The sequence below is a fragment of the Blennius ocellaris genome, assembly GCF_963422515.1.
Source record: "Blennius ocellaris genome assembly, chromosome: 4".
In the NCBI taxonomy this organism is placed as follows: domain Eukaryota; kingdom Metazoa; phylum Chordata; class Actinopteri; order Blenniiformes; family Blenniidae; genus Blennius; species Blennius ocellaris.
The window spans coordinates 2,398,024-2,419,388 of NC_137653.1; the positions used below are offsets into that span (position 1 = coordinate 2,398,024).

The 21,365-nt window shown below is 42.1% G+C and overlaps 1 protein-coding gene across 11 annotated transcripts in view; it reads right to left on the minus strand.

Annotated features, from left to right (window-relative positions):
- Positions 1-968: 968 nt before the first annotated feature.
- atp2b2 (ATPase plasma membrane Ca2+ transporting 2) overlaps positions 969-21,365 on the minus strand; it is a gene marked incomplete at both ends in the record, with an annotated part of 83,358 nt that continues 62,961 nt past the window's right edge. For 7 of the 11 annotated variants that reach the window (XM_080495671.1, XM_080495670.1, XM_080495678.1 and 4 more), the window contains 11 exons: positions 969-1,280; positions 6,170-6,352; positions 6,509-6,616; positions 6,735-6,946; positions 7,036-7,249; positions 7,413-7,604; positions 9,012-9,118; positions 9,240-9,327; positions 9,428-9,607; positions 16,426-16,660; positions 19,627-19,868. In XM_080495671.1, coding sequence (XP_080351797.1) covers positions 969-1,280; positions 6,170-6,352; positions 6,509-6,616; positions 6,735-6,946; positions 7,036-7,249; positions 7,413-7,604; positions 9,012-9,118; positions 9,240-9,327; positions 9,428-9,607; positions 16,426-16,660; positions 19,627-19,868 — 2,073 coding nt within the window. Of the gene's footprint in view, positions 1,281-4,593; positions 4,687-6,169; positions 6,353-6,508; positions 6,617-6,734; positions 6,947-7,035; positions 7,250-7,412; positions 7,605-9,011; positions 9,119-9,239; positions 9,328-9,427; positions 9,608-16,425; positions 16,661-19,626; positions 19,869-21,365 lie in introns of all 11 variants that reach the window. The other 4 variants (XM_080495679.1, XM_080495672.1, XM_080495673.1 and 1 more) reach the window with 1 other exon arrangement.

Genomic DNA, 21,365 nt, shown 5'->3' on the forward strand with positions numbered 1-21,365 from the left:
TTTGCGTTCCTCTTTTGCTGACAGGTGCAAAACTACTGTGCAAGTTGAGCCCTACCACCTCGGTGCACGCTTCCGTTTATGGATGAAATAAATCTTTACAGTTTGGGTATATGTTCATGCCACACAGAAGAGGGAACGTTGCAGGCCTGGAACTCCGTGAAGCTGTCTTTAAAACATCAGTCCGCTGCAAGGCCCAGCCCATCAGAACCAAAGAACTCCAATAAAATTAAAAACCCTTTTAAATAAAACGTGGGAAATGTACATTCATGCAGGAGCAATAATAATAATAATAATAATAATAATAATAATAATAATAATTAGAATCAGAATTAGAATAATAACAATGTTTTTTCAATTTAATTTAAACTATCATCAGTATTAACAATGTTATTGTCGAGGAGAAGGGAGTGTGAGGGGAGATTCGAGTCTGTTCCGGTGTGTGATTTTCACTCCTCAGCAGGTTCTCCCTCCTCATCGTCCTCCTCCCGGTGCCACTGAGGACACAGGTTCATACAGATGTGCAGTCAGCCGCACGCTTATACAGTACATGCTAACCAGTACAAGCATATAGTCATACACACCACCACGGCTGCCACCGTACACATACAACCACAAAAGCAGGATGGCTGTGTAGGTTTTGTGGCTTTGTTGCGCTTTTTTGATTGTATGTCAAGTTCGTATTTCTTTTCACGTTGCCATATTACTTAGATTTTCTCCGTTGTGAACGGAGCTATAAAGGGGGATGGGTGGAGTTGGGTGTTTTCCCACAGGACCTGCCCTGTGTTGGCGGTTGGAGGCTTGGTTATTCGGGGAAGGCGGGAGGAGGTTAGGGGGGGGGGGGGGTGGGGGTAAGGAGAGTTCCGGGGTCGTCAAGGTGCGTGGTTGCAGTTAAAGGTCTGGAGGAATCGGGGAGGAGGAGGCGCTCCTCGGGACATCGAGGAGGGCGAGAGCTGAGTTCAGGATGAGGGTTAGAGGCTGGTCTCCAGGCTGTGCAGGGGGCTGGCGGGGCTGGAGGAAGCGGCGGATTTACTGGTGTCGATGGTGAGGTTGATGCCACTGTCGATGGCGTTGTTGTTCTTGTTGGGGGACGACGGCTGGCTGGAGTACTTCCTCTTCTTCCGGGCGGAGTCGTCGTCCGTGTCGTCGATGAGGGGGATGTTGGGCGTGGAGTCTTCTATCCTAAACTCGGGGTGTGTCATGAAGTTGTGGATGGATGATCTGGAGTCTGGTTTTTCCAGGCCTTCGTAGAGGGAGCTACGGAATGCATTCACAACTCGGATCTGTCGTGAAAAAGGGGGGGGTAGGGGGACAAGAAAGAAAAGCATGAGAGGCGACGTGGGAGAGGAGATGGCCGGGTTGGAGGGACCCTCGGGATGAGAGAAAAGTTGGAATTCGGAGAGAGAAGGGACATAGAGGAGGGAGGGATCCTCTAGTTTGAGGAGGAGGAGGAGAAGGAGGTGAAGAAGGAGGCAAAGGATGAAGGGAGCAGCAAGAGGCAACTGCAGCCTGTGTTCTGCTTTCACAAGATGACTACTGTTCACAAGTCACTCAACTTTTTGGCGTGCACTAAGGAAAACTGTGAGGAACACAATCGTAAAAAAAAAACCAAACCAAAAACACAACAAAATCATACATTTCCAGAAAAAACAAAGCAACACAAACGCTCGTTGTAAGTATACGCTTTAGTCCAATGTGCTGTATACCTAGAAACAAGCCACGTTAATAAATGGAATGCTCAAAGGAAAAAATTTAAAGGAGAATATCACATGCAAGTTTGAAGAAATCTGGTGGACGAGGTCAGTTAAAAAAAAAAGGAAGGAGGTTAGATCTCAGAGATCCAATCAGGTGGTTTAAAAAACTTCTGGAGGTACCAGAACACTGTCTGGGACAATATCCACACAGACTCTGAATGGGACGTGTAAACACACAGATATAGCACAGGGTGGGGTAAAGCGTGGGTCCAAACGGGGCGATGGAGAGAGTCAAGCCCGCATGAGGGTGGCTCAACACAAGCATTGCATTGTGAAGAAAGTCACAACAAAAACACATCCAGAAAGAAAAAAAATCAAAATCAAAACCCGGTGGCATTTAGACAACAGGCAAACACAGCAAGTTACGGTATTATGAACACAAGTAAACACAAACTACATGCAACAAGACAATGGGACAGTGAGGAGTGGACACCGAACACTGACACACAACTCGTGGAGGTGAAGAATAAAATAGGATTTTATTGTCAGGTGTCTGACGGTGGAAGTTCTCAACTCCATGCATGTCTGAGTAAACGCTCAAGTACAGTATAAGCCCCAAACATGGAAACTAACCGTGAGCCGACTAGACGGGTTCCTTTCAGTCTCGATGAGTGTTGTTCGTGTAGAAACTTCAGATTTTTTGACACTTTTTGACATTTTTTGATTTTCTTTTTTCCAACAGCGAGTGAATCATGTCAGGACCAAACGGAAGGTGAACAAAATTGAAAAGGAGCACCATGCCATGTGTTTGTACCGAAATCACAATCAGGACGTCATGCTACTTTTACACTTAAGTAACCGTTTGTCTTGATTATCTATTTATTTACTTATTTATTTATAGGAATCTCAACCTTATCAGTGTTCAACATGGTACATATCTGCTATTTTCTTTTTACTCATGCTGGAACAAAAACGTGTTTAAGATTAGTTCTAAAGCATGTTGGGATTCATTGTTATGCCCAAGCGCCAATTCAAATCTCAAAACTTTACACTGACATTGACACGTAGAAAACAAGGACACCATAATAATGAACCTTGACTTTCGTAATGTTAGCTTTCAAGTATCTTATCATTCATTGGCTTTAATGTAAAGCCTATATTCATTGTTGATTTATGTTTTACTTATTCTTTCTTCAGGCATTTTAATTAGAGAAATATGTTATATCTGAATATGTATTTTAGTATGTATCAGGTGTGTGTATTATTGGACAAAATATTTGTTTGTGTACATGAATTCTCATAAAAGTTAGATTTATTTATTTATATAGGTCATTTAGAGGGAAGTTTATAGAGTATATTTGTGTCTGTATTTTTTCTTTTTTTGGTCTGGAATTAATTAATGATAATAATAAAAAAATAAATAAGCGAATAATTCATTGTAAGAAGAAATTTAAGTTGCAGGTTTGTGTAGCTAAGGTACTTAGACGTGCAGTACAATTGTTGAAGACGTCAGGAATCAAGACGTGTAACAGTGTTTTCGATGTGTGTATAAAACATATTTCAGCTGCAGTAAGTGTAGCGGAGCAGAACGATATAAGAAGACAAGACAGATAGAAAAATAATAATAAGAGGAGCCTGTCTAGATGAGTGCATGTGACAGGATGTCTGACAAGTAACACTGATGGGGTGTCAGAAACGGGTGGAAGAGGGGAGGGGGGGGGGGGGGGGGTTGGTTTTTACGTCGTCGCTGCTGCAGAGGTTCTGTGCCTGTAACTATGGCAACATGACAGTCGACTACACCATACCAACAGTATGAAGCGACAAGACGGGATGAATTATTGGTACAGCACTGTCCTGCATCCTCCCCCCTTTCTCTCAATCCCACTCCACACGCCCAGAGCACGGCGCTTCGTTTCGGTTTTCGTCAAGCGGCTGAGACTAAATCCAAGACAGTGAAACAGTGGAAGTGTCTGCACGCACGCATATATGTGTGTGAAAGGTAGATGGATATACAAAAGATAGAGGCAGACAATATATAAAGGAACTGGAGGTGATGATACTAAAATTGTCCTTGTGAGTTGTTTTTTTTCTTCTTTTAGTTTCACCTTTTGGGGGGTACGGGAGGAATGAAAGTTTTAAAAGCAGCTAAACTTTTGAAAGTTGTTCTTTAGATAATGTGCCACTAAGAAACGACATAAAATAGCAGGTAAAGTCTGAACTCAAGTCATCGTTAAACAGGGAATCAAAAAAGACATTGTAACTTATACTTGAATGTTCACTCAGTCCGTTGTTGAGTTGATTGGAATTAGTTTGACGACAATGTCCGTCAGGGTGTAAAAATGAAATGGATCGAAGGGTGGGATGACGGGTGGGGGGGGTGGGGGGGCATGGTGGATGAGCAGAGGGAGACAAACTCACAACCTGAAATGTCACGCCGTGGGTATCACCCTTAGTCCTGCGCTCCTAGCACTCTGGGGAAACAAACACACATCGACCAATGAGAGGACAGTTACACCCAACCATGGGAGGAGATATCAAGATGAATTTGAAATCCAGTATGAACAGCAAAAAGACAGAAAGAAGAGAGAAAATGAAACAAACAAAAACAAACAGAAAGCAGAGAGCAAGAAAGAAAAATAAAGACAAACCTTCAGAGGTGCCAACCTCAAATTTGTAATTTGTTTCTAAAATGGTCATCGGGACAAACATTGCTTTTCTTTTTTTCTTTTTTTTTAAAAATGACAACAGGTTGGCGCCCCTGAAACAGAGAGAGCAGAGAAGCAGACTGACAGAGTTCTGACTCACGGCCAGTAGTGGGAGGAGCAGTAGCAGCAGTAGTGCTTGTAGGAGAGGAAAGGGCATTGGACAAGGACACGTGACTAGGACTAGAAACATTGGTTACATCCTGGGTCTGGCTGGTGGTGGACGATTGGCGTCTCAGAGCCCCCGCCCCCTGAAAGGACGTGCCGCTCTTGAAGGTGTTGACTACTTCAATCTGCGGGAGGAGAGAGCGGGACAGGAGAGGACAAATGGCTGCTCAGAGTGACACAGGCCGAATGGCAACACAACTGGCCGGGTGACCTCGGTGGCGAACGGAGTACAGTGTCTCAACCGTGGCGCGATGGACGGGTGACCACTCGAGGTCGGGGTGGAGTGTCCCAACGGCGTCCCAACAACACGATGACTGATCATCCAAATGAACCATTACTACTATTGCGCAGCGTCAGTGGATCAAAACTAATCTGTCTCAAAACGGTGTGAACCCAGCCCTATTTGTTGGTGAATTCAAAATCATAATGTGATATTTGATCTCTGTTCAGAGTGACAGCAAAAACAATCCGGAATCTAATGATAAGTATCTACTGCACACTTGCCCTTTCTACAGCATTTAGTATCTAACCAGGCGATTGTTGAGTTACAGTAAACATATCGATTTAGGTGCTGAACAGATCTTATAAAGCCATCCATCTTGTACACTGTCCACTTAATGTTGGCCCCAGGCCAAGCTGACGGTGGGCAAAGGCTGAGGACAGATGACCAGACAACCGTCCACAATCAGATTCACACCTACAGGCAATTTTGAGCCACCAATTAATCTCAAATGGGGGAAACATGCAAACCTGGAAGCATGAGGTCTATAGTATGTTGTTGGGATGAAGCACACAAATGGAGCTTTCAACATTTTCCTCAAATGCAATATTTCCCTTTCGATCAACAGATTTCCATTGTAGAATACTTGAAAGTTGCTTAAACTGGTCCAATCATCCTCGTTGACTGAGAACCGTGAGAAACGAGACTTCAGAAATCATGGAAAAAATTGACATGGCTGAATACCGTTAAGGATAATCAGGTTTTTCTTTGGTAATTTGAATGGTCCAACTCTCAAAAGCCAACGTCACTCTAAGGTATACAAATGTACGGATGCAGATATTTAGACCGAATGCAGTCATGATATCTTCACGGATTAAAAGTAGCTGAGCGTTGACACAAAATATTCGGGACTGACTGCATCTGCCCATGAGAGCATGCGGTGGGAAAACTCCACCCTGTACCATGAGTGACACGTAAATGAGATGAAACATCCCCCCTTCAAAAAAAAAAAAAAAAAAAAAACACAAATAAATAAAACAGGCAAAACTAACAGGAATATCACAGTGATACTGGTCTGCTGATGTCATCACAGCAACAATAATTCACAGACTATTTCCTTTTGTATTTGACTCTGGAGTGTGACTGCTGATCTTCTGCAGGTCCAGACTGAAGATGATGATGATGATGATGATGATTACCACGGTCCAGTGAGGGATGGCGTCCTCTTCGTGCTCCTAAATGAGTTTTCTCGAGATAAAATGATTTAAAATGCTCCAACAAGCAACACATGACATTATCGCCGAGTAACAAAAGCCCGTGTCAAGTTTGAATCTTAAACGCTCCACGCTAGTTCACTGAGGATAAACCAAACTGCGCCACGTCCTCACCTGAGTCTGAATGCGATTGAGCCCTCTGAACCAGAGGATCTGTCCTCGTCTCAGCTCCCTCTCCGCGTGGTCGATCTCCTCATTGTCCTCATTAATGTCTTCCTCTGGCAGCTCATCTTTCTGCGTTAACTGGCCCGCCCGCCGCAGGAAACGCAACCTGCTGTTGGGAATGCTGGCGATCACCTGACCCGGGAGAGGAGACGGAGCAACAGAGTGGTGAGTTTAAACAGAAACAACTGAAAATAAAAAAAAATAAAAAAACACACACACACACACACACAAGAAGAGGGGCAGAATGATCAAAGCACTAAGAAAATAAGAGGTGTTGGGTGTTGTTACCTGTCCCCAAACGAGTTCTCCCAGCCCGAGGAAAACACACCACATCCACTTTTCCAGGTCCAGGGGTTGACAGCTGAATGGTTTTCCTCCAAACTGCACAATCACAATCTGGAGCAGACAAAGCACCACACAAGAAAGCACAAAGTGAATTTTGCATTTGAAATTTCTACGCGGACTTTTTTCGCCCCCACTTCATAATGTCGTCGCAAAATTCTCATCTGTTTACCTGTACGGCGAAAGTGCCAAAAACAATGGAGCAGAAGATGGGATTCCTGAAGATCCCATCAAAGACATTCCTCTCTCCATGGATTTTGCGGGCGTTTATCTCATTAAACAGCTGCATCATGACGAAGGTGTTGAAGATGATGGTGTAGTGCTCGGAGGGGGGAGCGTGCAGGGGAGCGTTGCGCCCGCTGTCAATGTCAAAGATTTTCTCACCTAGAGGAAGAAGAAGAACAAAAAGAGGCAGTCAGCCTGTTTTCTGTTCAGCCTGAACCCGGTCGCTGTCAGTTCGTTAAAGCGCGTACCAACAAAGAGCAGCGTGAAGATGATAATGAGCTGATAGACTCCGTGTCCGAGGATGTTCTTTGTCATGGTGCTGGAGATAAGAGGCTTATTGCGGCCGTATGGCCTCCTTCTTAGCAGAGACTCCGTGGGAGGCTCAGTCGCCAGAGCCAGGGATGCAAAAGTATCCATGATGAGGTTCACCCACAGCATCTGCACGGCTTTCAGGGGAGAGTCCTGGAGAAAATAAGCACAGTGAACAATTCTGCACCAATAACTTACATCTTGTACATGAATTACCCAGCTTTTAAATCACAAAATAGACATGCCGCTGGGTATAAAACCCTATTTCTTGTGTGTCAATGACTGTAAAAACCCATTTCTTTTGAATGCCTCGGACCTGTGTGATGCAGGCGCCAGTGAAAGCCACGATGACAGCCACGACGTTGACGGTGAGCTGGAACTGAAGGAACTTGGAGATGCTGTCGTAGACGTTTCGGCCCCACATGACTGCCTTCACGATGCTGCTGAAGTTGTCGTCGGTCAGAATGATGTCTGACGCCTCCTTGGCCACATCTGTACCGGCGATACCCTGGAAGAGCAGGCGAGAGACGCCATCAGACACCGACTGACACGCAGCCACTGTGCATCCAATTTAATTTCTTACTAATGTCGCTTTCTACCGCCTCACTGCGTCAAAATAGAAAAAATTATTTTTTTTTTTAAATGGAAGTGGACAAAACTGAATGTGTGTCAACTCGACTGACAATGATGAAGACAAATGACGGGTCAGTGTGTATGTGTGTGTGTGTGTGTGTGTTATTGGCTTGATGACAGCAGGCTCCTTTACTGAGGGAGGAGGAATCTGCACACATATTTCATGAGCCGTCGGATAGTTTACAGGAGAAAACCTTAGAAGAACAACTCTGTGAGTTTTCCATTTATTTGAAATATCAGTGTGAGGCAAAATATTCTTTAAATAGTACACATTATTTAAATATGGTCACCATGACGGTTCACACCGTGTGATTTGTCTCGGACAGAAAATGAGCAACTGTGACGGCCGTTTGCAGCACCGTGCCGCCACAGACAGTCAGAGATAATCTTCTGATGGTGTTGGAAATCTCATGACCTCCATCTCACAGTATTGCACAGTGTCACTGCTGCTGTGGCCCCCATGTCCTCCCCAGAGCATTAAAATATTTTCATTCTGATGATGCAGAAGTTGGAATAAAATGATCCTTTATTTGTCCCACAATGGGGAAATGTGCACTGTTGCAGCAGCAGGTGGACAGTAATAAGAGTAATGAACAATAATAATTAGTAGTGAAAACAATAACAGTATCAATAAAAACAAGTTAATAACTGTGAAACTGTTTTACATACTCGCATAATGTTGGTAGTGATTGGAAGTATACCAGAGATTATGTTATTATTGCACAGAAAATAAGGTTCCTGCACAATGAATTATGTTGCAACAGATGTCAGTGAAACTTCTGACTTGAATTGAAAATCAGTGCAGCAGGTAATAAAAACAGTTGCAACATCTTGAAAGAATTAATATTAGAAAAAGGTTCACAGAACAAAATCAGTAGTAAAAATGCACACTGTGACTGAGAGTGAGAAAAGCAGTTTTGCAGGAGTGCAGACGGCAAAATTCAGAGTAATGGAAGAGAAAGTATGGGTTGTACGATATTACTAAAATGCAGATTAAAAATTATAAAAAAGGAGACCAAAACCAAGTTGTGATTTACAAATAGAGCAGGCAGTGCTTTGCTTGTTTTATAACAACCCACAGACTGATTTGTCGGATTGCAGTATAACCACTAGGGGGAGCTCCTTATCAGCACAGCCAGAGGCAGCGTGCCTGAGATAAAACCCTAAACACTGCAGAGGTAAAGAAGACATCTGCAGATGTTGACAGAGACCAGCCTCCCCGGGAGGCCGGAGAGGAAGAGAACGACATGAACAGATGAAGAGGGACGGCAGGGCGGCTTACCATGGCAAACCCGACATCGGCTTTCTTTAGAGCGGGTCCGTCATTGGTCCCGTCTCCCGTCACCGCCACCACCTGCCTCTGTTCGGCCATAGTGCTGTCGATAATACCTGTCAGAGACACATGAACGCATGAACAGGGGAACTGCATAACGAAATAAGGAGACAGTGCGATCACTGTATGGATGACAGTATTATTTTTTTTTTTTAGCAAACCTCATATAGAAAATACCTTTGACGAGTGTGTGTTTGTCGGTGGGGGACGATCTGGCCAGGACTCGAAGTTTGGGCCAAACCTTGTCAATACGCTCCTGTTCCACCTGCACACACACACACACATTTAAGTAATGTGCCATCAATGTGCCATAACAGCTCTCCTTCACCCCACCCCCAGTCTCGGCGTCACAGCGGTTCCTGTACCTCTCCTTTCTCGTTGCGGATCCTCCTGTTGAACTCCTTCCCGTCGATGCAGAGGAAGTCCTCACCGGGGTGGATGATGCCACACTTGATGGCTATGGCCCTGGCTGTGTTGATGTTGTCTCCTGTCACCATGCGCACCGTGATGCCGGCACGCTGGCACTTCTGAATGGCATCTGGCACCTGAACAACACACAAGCACACGTGCGATATGAATACGCGAAAAGAAAGCCCTTTTCAAAGTACCGGTAATTAACAATCCTCTTCTGGCATGAGACATTGCAGTTTTTCCTATATTGCTGTCCCATGAAATCTCAGCACTGCGTTTGATACCATTGAACATTCGGCTAGTTTCATTTTTTATATTTGCAATCCAGAGAAATTCCACTTCGTTTGTACAATTGAGAATACAGTGAATCATGGAGTTCCACAGGGCTCTCTGTTGAGACCCATACTTTTCACATTGCACATGTTAGACAATATAGACATCTCTCGAAATGCTTTATTTCCTATTACAAGTAGTTTATGATACTTTTTTGAGCATATAACAAAAATAAAGGAATACAAGCACAAACCGCATCCTGTAGTACCTTAACGGAGAGCAATACTATTCTGCTGTAGTGTTTTTGTACTAGGAAGCTATATAATGAGGTGCTTCTTTTCCCACAGGCGCTAATCAAGTAGATTAGCTGAGAGATATTAGCATAAGAAAATTGATCCGAGGTAGAAACAGAATTGCAAAGAAGAGCATTAATTCAGGAACGTGTCTTGTTCCTGATAAAGGTCAGCGTGGGCGAGAGCTGCTCTTCAAGCCCACACATAAACAAATGGGCTCACATGCCGTAAGTGCAACTCCACATCGATGTACTCATACTGTATATTGCAGGCCTGCAACTCTTCCCGTGCCGTACTCTTTCACATTGCACTTTCCCTTCCCGCACGGAGAGCCTTAGGCTTGGACTCAGAAACACACATAAAATGGAAAAGGAAATAAATCCATCACTGCGACGTGCAAATGAGCTGTACGTTAAATGGGGCTGTGCACGTGCATGCAAACAGGAATTAGATTAATATTACATTTAACAAACATATATCACAAGGAAAATCTATGGAGTGGAGCCCTTTAATGAGCTGGAGGTCAAACAAACAGAAATGCATATATTCTCATGTATTATATAACATTGGCCTCAATACAAAAACCTACCAAACTTATCTCATTCAGTGGAATATATGAAGACCACCAAACAGCAGCAATCATTAATATAAGCAATGAATAATTAAAAGAACATTGGTTTTGTATGAATTTAATTATCTTTTTCATATCATCATGAAGAACTAACACTGATGCTATTTATTAACCTACTAATGCTGATAGTTTGTTTGAATATTAAAAGTGCTGATACACTCAGGATGCTGGTGGGTTTGGAAGATGTGACCCTTCGTCTGGTTTGCGCATACATCCCCCTTTCTAATCTCAATTCGGCTTATCTGAATTATGATAAAAGCTAATCCAGCACTGGATCGGACAAAACGAATCAAATAAAAGTAATTCAGATCGGTCTGAAACTCTCAGGATTGACTTTAAAGTCATGCACAGTTTTTACACAAACTGCTGAGTGATACATGATACGTTAAATCTCTAAAAACAATGAACAAATAACATTTACGATGGTTTTGCATTTTGTGTTTTATATTCACTGTTTTTTATTTTGCCCCAGTGATTCTCTCACACTTCTACCCACCAGCCCGTTCAGCTGTAATTCCTTCTTGTTCACTCTGTTTTTAATCTGCAGTAAACCAGACAACTTTCTGCTTGTACCTTTAAAACTAAGTTATCATTATTATTATAAAGATTGTGTATGAAATTCCCATTTGCCCCTCTGTCGTCCATGGATTTATTTTGTATTCTCTCTTGTTTAGTTGGCTGGTCATTTGAAAGAGGAGGTGAAGGGAAGAGTGGAGGCTTATTAAAAATACAATCTGGCCGGGACGGAGTGAGAGGGTGAGAAGCTCGTTGGTGAGACTGAAAAACAAGCCTCTCGGGTCTCACATATGGATCTGGTGACACTCTCGTTTTCCTCTATTTCTCTCCTTACCCGTCTTCCTCCTCCTGCGTTTTCTCCCCCTCTCACAGGAATCACATTTTGAATCTGTTTATCTTACTCAGTGTCGATCTCCCTTTAATCCCTCTCCTCTCTTCCCTCTTTCCTCTCTGGAGGGGGGTGGGGGGGGGTGGGGGGGGGCGACCCTACAGTGCACCTAGTTATTAAAAGAACATTGTTTTCGATGGGAAGAAATTATAGACTGATAAACAAACTAAAAACATGTTTACCGCACTGTGTGACCTTTTCAGTGGAGGGGAAAGTCATCTAATTTCCAATATTAGCCATTCTGAGCTGGAGGACTGGGAAGACGCTGCTGGAGTGCAGAGGCGTTATGCGTTCCTGCATTCGTTGTTAAAAAAAATTATCAAGTGGCTTCTAGGGTGAGACAAAAATATATTTCTTCAAAGTTTCAGCATTTCTGTCATCTGCTTCTGCAGAGACACACTAGCCGGTCTAATGAACGTTAACAACGCTGCAGTTGGCTCTCTAATTTTCTCAAAATATCAACACATGGTGAATATCATCTCAAAAAGCTTGGCTTTTTGCTGTTCGGTCTTCAGATGGTTCCATAGCTGTACTTGAGATAGAGGAGAGGACAAAAAAAAAAGAGAGAGAGAGAGCAGCGGCTGAGAGGTGGACGTGAAATTACAACACCGAGAGGGGTGAAAGCAGAAAACATGTTGGGAAATGGTTGAATGAGAGATGTTGTAGAAGACTGAGGAGGGGGATGGAGGGGGGGGAAAATGATAAAAGGAAAAAGCTGAATAATGCATCAGTCCGTCAGCTTCCTGCTTCTCCCCACCTTCACCAGAGCTGTCATGTAAGGTCAGCTTTCTTACTATATACAAGTACCGCTTTCTTCCAATTATACCTTACTGCTCGTCTCCACGTGGAATTCAACATAAAAGATCCGTACCACTCTATCACATTACCAGTTATCTTGGATTGTTCCCTTCCCCCCCCCCTTCTTTACAAAGAGAAATAAAAAACAAAGCAGAAAGTTGGAAGTGTAAAAATTAATTACTGAAACAACTGAAGCAATTACTTTTAATTTACTAATACTAATACTAATAAAAATACTAATTCCATTCCCTCTAAATATATTTTAAAAAAAAAAGGAAAATGTGTACATTTATAAATTTATAACTGCCATTAGTGGGATGAGGAGAGGAGTAAGTAGCTTATCCCTATGAAGAATTGGACTTCTTCTTGAATTCTGACCAAACAAGGCATTTGAGCATATTATCACTTTATTCACTTAACAAACAATAAGAAAATGTACTAATTTCTTATTGAAATAAACAAGCTTTCCAATAGTATTAATGGCTGCTGAGTTGTTTTTTTTTTTTAACCAAGTTTTCCAATGTCTTGTACAATTCCTTTTAAAAACAATCAAATTCCGGATCATATCAGTTATTGCTTTGGAGGAATGCAGAAGGAAGCTGAGCATGGTGGAGGCGTCACCTGCTTTTTTCCAGGCAGAGCAACAGAGCCTGACCTCATCAGGAGGAGTGGCAGGTGACTGACGTGCTGCTGGAGAAAGAAGCCAGGCCGTGTTTGCGTCAGTGCGTGGAGGCCTTCACATTTATCTGGTGCCTGTGGCACAATTTAGGGATTTGATTTATAGACTTGAGCGGCACGCTTAATGCTCTAAACTGACTAGTTTTTATGATTTTAAATGATTTACTCGCATTTTGGAGTTGTATTGATAGTGTGAATTTGTGTTTTGATTAAGTTTGGATTGCTGTGGTGGAGGAAATTAACTTTAGATGCCTTAAATTCTTTACTTAGTTAAAATTGACATTATAATGCATTTTGTATGTTTTTTCCTATAAGCTTTACAAGTAACGGAACGCTTATCATTTAACAACAACATAAAGAAAACAAAACGTCCTCTGTTATCATATTAAGTAAAAACACAAGTAAGAACTCGACAATGCAAAAAAAGACCCAAAACATTGTTACAACAAATAAAAAAATTAATAAACTGCCTTACTTTTTTATTTTGTTCTATTTACAGTAATGTCAAGTTTTCACTATTTTCATGATTTTCAAACTTTAAATAATGTGAAATGTTTTTTTTTCCGTATCTGGTGGTCTGGAGGATTACACTTTATTATTCGGACCAGTACCATGAAAAAAAAAAGAGTTTATGTTACGAGGGTTTCCATAAGGAATGAATAAACCTAATCAACCAACTGACAAGTGAAGAGGCTAATACCACTAGTGGAGTTATACGACACTACATAAAATCAATAACCGTACAATAAGGCATTAACAAATTTACTAATGTAATAATAGAGAGTCACGAAAAGACCTCGAGGTTAGAGGTTAAAGAAGCGAGTTTGAGCTTGAAGGATGTGAATCCCCCTGCTGACAGGTTACAACTGCCCCCCTGAACTCGACCTTCCTCCCCCGGGTGCTGAACCAGCGCAGCCCACTGCACCCAGTAGGTGTAGTTAAGTTTAACCATGAATACGACGGGTTGAATACAGGGAGGTGATCAATAAAATATGCTTTCCTCTTCCCTCCCTCCCTCCCAATGCGCTGCATGTTCTCAATCACATATTTCCTCCTTCATAGAAATGATTGCAACTGAATATAAATCTGCAGAGTGATTCCCTATCACTGATTCACGACATTGCTGTAATGGAAATGCCATCAGTAGAACACGGGGGTGCAGAAAAGCATCGCTGCACAGTAACAGTAAAACGGCACGTGAAAACTGAGAGGTGCATGTCGGAAAAACAAACCGGCCGATTGGTGAACTGTGCGTTTTATATAAATCAATAAGCATTTAGTGAATCTATCAGCAAAGCAACCAATCGCGTGCACACTCGAACGTCAAGTCCTTTTTCCTGTCGGCTGAACCGTTCGGCCTGTTGGTGTCTTGTTTTGTGTCACTTTCTTACCACTTTGCAGACTTTGTTTACCTCAGCTGTATTTAGCACAGATGTGCCGGTGTCACGTTCAAGGCAGGGCGAGTTAGAAGCCACACCAAGACAGAAAGGCCCAAGTCTCGAGGAGAAAATTAATGTTTAAAATTACCTGCCACCATTCAAATTAAAAAAACAAACTGCAACTTTGAGGGGAAAATATTGATGGGTTTAGTTTATGTAAAGAGGCTTCTTAATAATTCCTCTGTTAGTGTTAAGAAAATTGCAAAACAGAAGTCGATTGATTGTCTCGTTGAGTGGCAAATGGATTTTACATACTGCATATAGTTTTATTTTGTTATACACAATCACATCGTCACTCACACACAAACTTCAGAACTTCAACAGGCGTCAAACTGCCTAATTCTGGATTAGAAACCAGGTCAAATCCAACCGAGGTCAAAGAACCCTGTTTCAAAAGAGGCCTGGACAAAATGTATACACAGAATGTTTCAAATCAGTTAACTAACAATCACATGTTAAAACTTGATTATTACATTAACCCCTGAATCAGTCTAAGAATTTGGCACCACAGACTTTCTGAAGATCTGTGATTGTGTTTCCATGATTTATGTAAAACAGAGGTGATAATTATTAAGGTGTTATTCCCCAAAATTATTTTGTAGACAATCCTGTAGCTGCAGTGATATTGACCATAAATAATCCAATTAAGCTCTTGTGTATGTAAACACTTCTGTCTATTTAGATTGGCCCTATCTGTTTAAAATTAAGATCTGATCAGGGAAGGTGGTGTTACCCTGTTTGTGATACGATCAGAGTTCATAGAAATACTGAATTGGGTTGTTTTACGCCATGTGCAGCTTTATGCATGGTGTTTTGAGAAATATTTTCAAAGCACAACTGGTTGATGAGATTCTTTTTTTTTTTGATTTGCTTCAAGAAAAACACAATGACCTTCAGTGATCAAGCTCGCGAATCCATTTTCATTCTTGGCAAACTTCCGCTTAAAGCTGGATGTGGGATTTTGTGCACGTCACCAACAGCCACAGTCGCAGTAAAAAGCATTTTGGGATTGATCCACCGCATCAGATAATGTTCTCGGCTCAGTCAGTGTGATTACTATAACCAGTGTCCACGTAAATGAGACAATCTGATTTTTCATTACGAAGAATTTCAATCTGATCAACAAGAAAGTGACCAAACAGACAGTGTCCATCCAATGAAGGCATTTAAAATTTTGAACATTGTGCACAGTGATGAAGTGAACAACGAGTGGAGACTCTGAACTGTAAATCACATCTCTGCAGTCGACAACAGGTACAAATGTTGACTGCAAAACTGAAATAAAATTGCAGCCCGAAAAGATTTTACATGTGCTTTTTAAAAGATTCATAAGTAGACGCTCGATCGATTTATTGTCAGTCGTTCACATGGTAGAAGTTCCAGTTTCTGATGTGGTGTAAAAATACAAAAGTGTAAAAATTATAATTTTTTTTGTCTTAATGGAGGGTTCTAGTGGACAAAGGTGAATTGTACTCACTTGAAAGCGTGTTCAAGACACTAAAAAAAAGTCTTTGGCGGCTCGTGTCATCTGTGTAGAGCGAAACATTGATTTTCTAATATTTTAAAATAGGAGAAGTGGCCAAGTGTGTTTGTGACCGGAGGGTCCAGATTGTACCAGTGCAGGCCGGTGAACAAGGCCTTTCACTGTAAAATGCAGTGTCCTCTGCATTAAAACCAGAAGACAAATAATACTGTCACAAATACAGGCATTTAAACAACATCTTGGATATCTGGAACATCCTGTTCAAAACAAAGTGTTCAATGAATTCAAGGAAACAAACTCTTTTCCTCCACTTCATAAACGGCTTGAATACTTCAGGACAGAGATTCTGCGTCAAAGTGACAGCGAGAGCAGGCAGAGCACAGCTGCTGATGTCCCCCCAAACAATTGTTCCCATCATGCCTCTCATCTCAGTAAAGGACCACAATGTCGTACCTCTGGCCTGACCGGGTCCTCTATTCCGACGACGCAGAGGGCTGTGAGGTCACTGAGGATGTTGTTCTCGTCGTCCCAGTTGGGCTCGGGATCGCCGGAGAAGTCGCGGTACGCCACGCAGATGGTCCTCAGGCCGTCGCACGCCATGGGCTCTATCACCTTTTTCACCATCTCGTCCTTGTCCCGAGGACGGAAAACCCGGGCCTCGCCCACTTCGTTCATGATGTGGTTGCATCTGCAGAAAAGACGAGTTTCAAGCGGGAGTTATCGTGAAGCGTAGTTACGGGTGTTATATTATGTCACAGCAGTGAAAACACGATGTCTCGTCAAGCCCTTTTAGCCATGCATCGTTACATCAGTATTTCAATATGTTTTCCACTAAATCTGACTGCTGGTCAACACAATGGAGTCGTAAGATGAAGAGGATAGGTAGAGCTAAAAAAAAGGAAGACAAAACTTGAAGTGCATTTGTCAAAAGAGCATCAAATGTACAGACTGGAGGACCTCTGGTTCAAATGAGCAATGCGATACGGTGGCTTCATCTTTCAGGAAAAGCGAAAACAAGTTTGCTGTAAATGTTTACAGAAACTGTGATTCATTTACATTTCAGTCGAAGGTCGTACGGTGGAAAGATGCAGTACGCCCACGGAAACCAACCTTAATGAGCGTTCCCTCACTCAACTGCTTCTTTGAAGGTTGAGAATGAACTTTGTATGCCCACACGTGTTGGGGGTGGGAGAAAATCTGACCTACAGAGCGTGAAACTGCGATATCATATCTACTGATCACATCACAGCAAATGAAACCGAATAATTAATAGTAGCTGCATTTTGACCAAAACATCTAGAACCTTTAGTTGCTACTTCTCCCCAAGAAACTAAAACAGTTCCTTTACTTATTATGTCGTTACTTAATGTGGGTATTTTCACCATGGCCAGTGGCTATTATGTAAATCAGGCTAATGGTGGGTTTTAAAGCACCAAATGTAAATACTCCACACCTCCAAGAAGACCAAAGTCAAATAATGACAATGCCATGAAAATGAAAAAAAGAAGCTGTAAACATGTAGGATGTTCAAGCTGCGCTGTCTTTGTTTGTGTAGTTGCAAGGCAGATCTAAAACTCCAGAAAGGCTTTAGTCCGTCATTTGATCACAGCACAAAGGCAATAAATGAAGAGAAACAGCTGGCAGGCAGCATATAGCAAGTTGTCGTCCAATCTGATCCTGTACATTCAGCACAGCAGAGCCCAACCGCTGCGTTTCTCAACCTCTAAGCGGGAAACCTTTTGGGGAATATAGAAAAACACAACGTTCTTACAAACTCAATTGACATCCTCAGTCTCGCAGTCAAAACACATGAAGTTTCTGTGATGGTTCCCAGAATTTAGTGCAAGTCATACTCAACAAAAAACTTCAAATGTATGTTTTTAGACCGTGGGCGATAAACCACAGAAAACCCACATGCACATAAATTAAGAACATGCAAACTCCCGAAAGCCCGTATCGAAGCAGGAATATTGTGGTCCATAACAAGAACTTTTAAGTCATTCTTAAGAATTAAATTTTCAAGCAGCAATTTCTTTCACAAAGCTTTGATTTGTGGGTTAGGGTTATGGTTAGGTTAGGGTTCGGGTTAGTGTGTGTGTGTGTGTGTGTGTGTGTGTGTGTGTGTGTGTGTGTGTGTGTGTGTGTGTGTGTGTGTGTGTGTGTGTGTGTGTGTGTGTGTGTGTGTGTGAAACAAGTTATCAATAACTCATCTGAACTTTGACATTTCTTGTTCACATTCAACCTGTGATATTTAAACTGAATAATAGTCCCACAAAACAATGAAACCCAAAGTGGCTTTATATCAATCCTCAAGCACATTTCTCATTTCTACTTGTGTTTCTTTGAACAAGTTTATGTGCTGGAGTTGTTGATTCAGCTTATTCAAGTTTGGTCTGGATATCATTACAAGTGTTGTTATTTCATGAATTTTGTCTTCCCCTCATTCAGGGAAATTGGGGGGATGTGATGGGTTGCTGCATTGCTAAACTCACAATATTTCGTGACTGGGGTCTTCAGCCCCATTGTGGAGAAAATTAGATGAAATCTATAAAAAAGTTGGGATTTAACCACCTTTTTCGTACAGCATATTCTCTCAACACCTCAGGCCTTTACAGCGAGGCCGTAAGAAGCTGATCTTCTTCACCTATGTTCAATAATATTGCGTGATGGTCATTACGCCGTTGGATGGATCCACCTTGCTCCCCCCGATCCTGACAATATGTTCTAAATTTATCGTTATCTTGATATCAACATGTGCAATACCCATCTCACAAAACTGTGTAAACTTATTCATCATCAAGAAGTTCCCCAAAATGTTGTGAATAACAGCCATTTCATAACTGGTGACCACAGAAGCACAAACATCTAGAGAAAATTAATGAAAAAAAAAGTGTCATTTCAAAAAGCTGGTCATGACAGGAAAGACACATTAACAAAATCTATATGATTATATTAATCACAAATCAGATTGTTATTGCCTGACTCCATGCTATTGCATATCATATGTAAACCTATTAGGTGTCTTTACTTCAGGGGTTTTACTTCTCTCTCACCTTCATTTAGGTCGTTGCTTTGGCTTCAACACTCATTTTATTTGATTGCACCTGAATGAATATATTTATGAAGGCCTCCCCAATGATCTGTACTCACTGAAATATTGTTGATGGATTTTGGGAATGGTTCATGTGGAAATTTGGACATAAATACGGGTTGACAAATTAGGATTTGTTGAATGTGTAGTGCAGCAATCACCACTTATTGTCCGTCAAAAGCCACACGACTCTTTTCCCGTGAGGTTTTGCAACAAGAATCTGACCTCTTTGTCCTTGAGTGAACAGCTGTCAAATTTCCACACAGCTTCCCGCAGAGTCTGCATTCATAAAAAAAAACCGGCGGGTCACAGTGGCCCTTCGCGTTCAGCCACGAAAAATCAAGTCACCCTCAAGTGAGGGCGATTGGTGTGCCAAATCTGAAGAAAATCCTCAAGGCATCCCTGAAGAATCACACTAATGAGGAGGGGATGGAAAACCCGAAAACATTACGCCTCTGCCCTTCGGCGGTCGCCGAGGTGAAAGCATAACGACACCCCGACACCTGCTTGAGCAACATCACTGGACTCACAACCTTCTAGTTTTAAACGCAGAAGACACTCACTTTTTCAGGACGATCTCGGAGGCTCCCTTGCTGTACATGCGGAAGCTGCCATCGGGAAGTTTGACGACGGTGCTCATGGACTTCCTGACGGAGTTGAAGGTGTAGACTTTGTAAAGCTTCTCCTCGGGAATCTGGTTTCTTATTGGCTGGTAGTCCCGCTTGAGGTCCAGCACCAATCCCAGCAGGCCGCATTCCGTCTTGTTGCCCACTTGCTTCGGCAGACCGCCTTCCTTGTCCGGTGGCTGAAAGGAGGCGGCAGATTTTCGTCACGACCAAACATTTTGACCGAACGGGTAAAAGTCGTAAACAGAAACAGTCCCGGGGTTTCTCTGGTCCATTAAACATTGCTGGACGAGGAGACAGAAACAACAAGCGAGTTTGGATTTAGTTATGTGACATATAAACATGTTTCAGTTAGAGTTTACCCTTTATAGGTCACTCACTGAAACATGTGTACATTTTATAACCCTATAAGGTGTTAGATACATTTAAACTTCAACATTTTGAAGTCAAAATAAAGATGCACCATTGAAATTATCCACATATATCTTGCAGAATGGGACAAAAATGGGATTAAATAGTCATTTTTTACTTTATTATCTGTAAGTATTGTGAATGTTTAGAGGAATACAGTGTCTCTTGTAGTAGTTTTCTTTGTACGATGCAAATGTTGTGAGGAGGAGATGCTTCATAAAAGACATAGACTATTGTGTATGTTTGTGTCTTTAACTACAAAAATAACACTTTCTAGACCCCAGTAGGAATAGTTGACAAAAGTGTGGCAACTAATGGGGATCCTGAAATAGCAAACAATATACACATATGAATAATTAGCTCAACAATTTACTCATATGTTGTCGTATTTACTTCAATTTGCCGTTGCAGGTTTGGAATAAAACACGCACAAGACAGACAATTGAAGTTTGCAGTCGCACTGCATTTCCATTCTGAGAAAACAATAATGGCATGCGACAGTTTCCAAGAGTTCAAATCGACACGATAGAATTACGTCTTTTCACAAAATATCAATTCCAACTAAATTAACATCACGGAGAATTGAGGCAGGCATTTAATTCTTGCTTGTACAAATCGTAAATTACTGATCACCTTAAAAACAATCACTTATTAACACAATTCCGATTACGTTTGCTTCTAAGAGGCAGGAATTGTCATACAGCGACGTAGAACAACACCAAGGGAACAATTTCTCTGCCTCTCAGAGCGGGAATGTGATTATTATCAGGCAACAGCAGAGACTTCTTTTATCATAGTGTGTGCGTGTGTGTGTGTGTGTGTGTGTGTGTGTGTGTGTGTGTGTGTGTGTGTGTGTGTGTGTCTGTGTGTGGACAGGTGCTACAGTACATGTGCGCTGTGTACACACTTACTGTAAGTGCAAGTGTGTGTGTGTGTGTGTGTGTGTGTGCACACAAAGTGGTCAGCTTGTCGAAGACACAGTTACCATGGTAACACTGGGCAAAGCGCACTTGGATGAGAAGACTTGGGAGAAGACGCTGCACGCTCCACCACACTGGGATTTTTGCTCTCTGGCTCTGATTCTCTTACAGAATTCGCACTCGTCCCACTTCACACCACACGTCCGCCAAGCTTTTTTGTGTTTCCCCTCTTCAGCCTGTGCTCCGCTCTTATATTTATTCATATTGCCTGAGCCCGACTTCATTTATGAACTCTGCTTTAAGGACCACCACACAGGTTGATACGAGCAATGCGGCGCACAGAGA